Source organism: Chlorella variabilis (assembly GCF_000147415.1).
Source record: "Chlorella variabilis unplaced genomic scaffold CHLNCscaffold_33, whole genome shotgun sequence".
Taxonomy (NCBI): Eukaryota; Viridiplantae; Chlorophyta; class Trebouxiophyceae; order Chlorellales; family Chlorellaceae; genus Chlorella; species Chlorella variabilis.
Window position 1 is genome coordinate 58,396 of NW_005435055.1, and position 1,229 is coordinate 59,624.

Here is a 1,229-nt window from a genome sequence, read left to right on the forward strand (position 1 = left end):
CTTTCTTTCTTTCTTTCTTTCTTCCTCACACCCACACTCACACCCAAATGCCGCTTCTGCTGCCGCATTCAAGGCTGCGCTGGCCGAGGGTGGGCTGCCAGCGGCGGCATGCGGCGCACCTCCCCCGGCGCCTGTCTGGCAGCTGACTGAGCAGAGCCCGTGGGCGGCACACACGCATGCCGCCGGCGCCGCCCGGGCACGGGATGCCCTGCGCCAGGCCCTGGTTGGCGCCAGCCTGCGCCAGCTGCTGGCGGCGCTGCCACCCCAGGAGGCTCGGGAGCTGGAGAACGCCCGGCGCTTCCTGTCCCAGTTTTAGGATGCCGGGCGCGGCCCTGCCCCACGTGCGCACGGAAACAGCTATGGGCTGTGGCGGCGGCCAGCACCGGTGGCCGCCGCGCCGCGCAGCCGTCCCGGAACTTGAAGTTTTGTTGTCTCGCCCCTGCATCTCATAGTCCCGTGCAGGGCACCATTCTTTGATAGCCACATGTGTGGCACTCTCAAATCTCTTACACTCTAACAGGCGCTGGTGGCCTTTGTGGCATGGATGCCTTCAGTACCAATGGCTTGCCATTTACCTGCGCCTCCAGGCTCAGAACCAACAGCTTGTGTGGGCTTAAAGTCTGGTAAAGCAAGAACTAGCTTGCAACATAGACTCCCCGCCGAAACGGGACGGGAACCGGGCGAAAGCAGAGAAAGCAATAAAACAGGGGTGAAGCAAGGCGACATGCAACGCAAGCAGCTGACAGGGCACGCATCGAAACGTGTGTATGACTGGCAAAGTGGCATGGCGCATTGGGGAGAAACGCAACGGTACGGGAGCATGGGCTGGCCAAACGGCAGTGCGGAACGCTAGGTCACTAGAAAAGCAGGGAAAGGCGCACTATGTATGCAATGAGGGCAGCCCCGGCTCGGGGCCGTTGAGAAAGCAGTGGGCGGGAGGGGGGAGGCCCCGGTGTGGGCGGGCCCCATCGAGAGGGGATGGGGTGCGCAAGCGGCCAGATGGGGCGGGGCGCGGGCGGCAGTAGAGTCCTGCGGCTGGGTGGGATATAGGGCAATGAGCGTTGAGCAGTGTGCGATGAGCAATGAGCAATGAGCAGTGAGCAGCCCCTCCCTAAACAAAGTGAAGCGCAGGACGGGGTCCGGTGGATGGGAGGCAAGGAAACGCGGGGGGTTGCCACGTGCGCTGCCGCCGCCGCCGCAGGCAGCACCCCTGCGGCGGCGGCAGCGGC

At 64.3% G+C, this 1,229-nt stretch overlaps 1 protein-coding gene across 1 annotated transcript in view; it reads right to left on the minus strand.

Moving 5' to 3' along the window:
* Positions 1-506: 506 nt before the first annotated feature.
* CHLNCDRAFT_55285 (hypothetical protein) overlaps positions 507-1,229 on the minus strand; it is a gene marked incomplete at both ends in the record, with an annotated part of 5,689 nt that continues 4,966 nt past the window's right edge. Inside the window, one exon of the mRNA XM_005843209.1 lies at positions 507-575. Within this exon, the coding sequence (XP_005843271.1) occupies positions 507-575 (69 nt within the window). The remainder of the gene's footprint in view (positions 576-1,229) is intronic.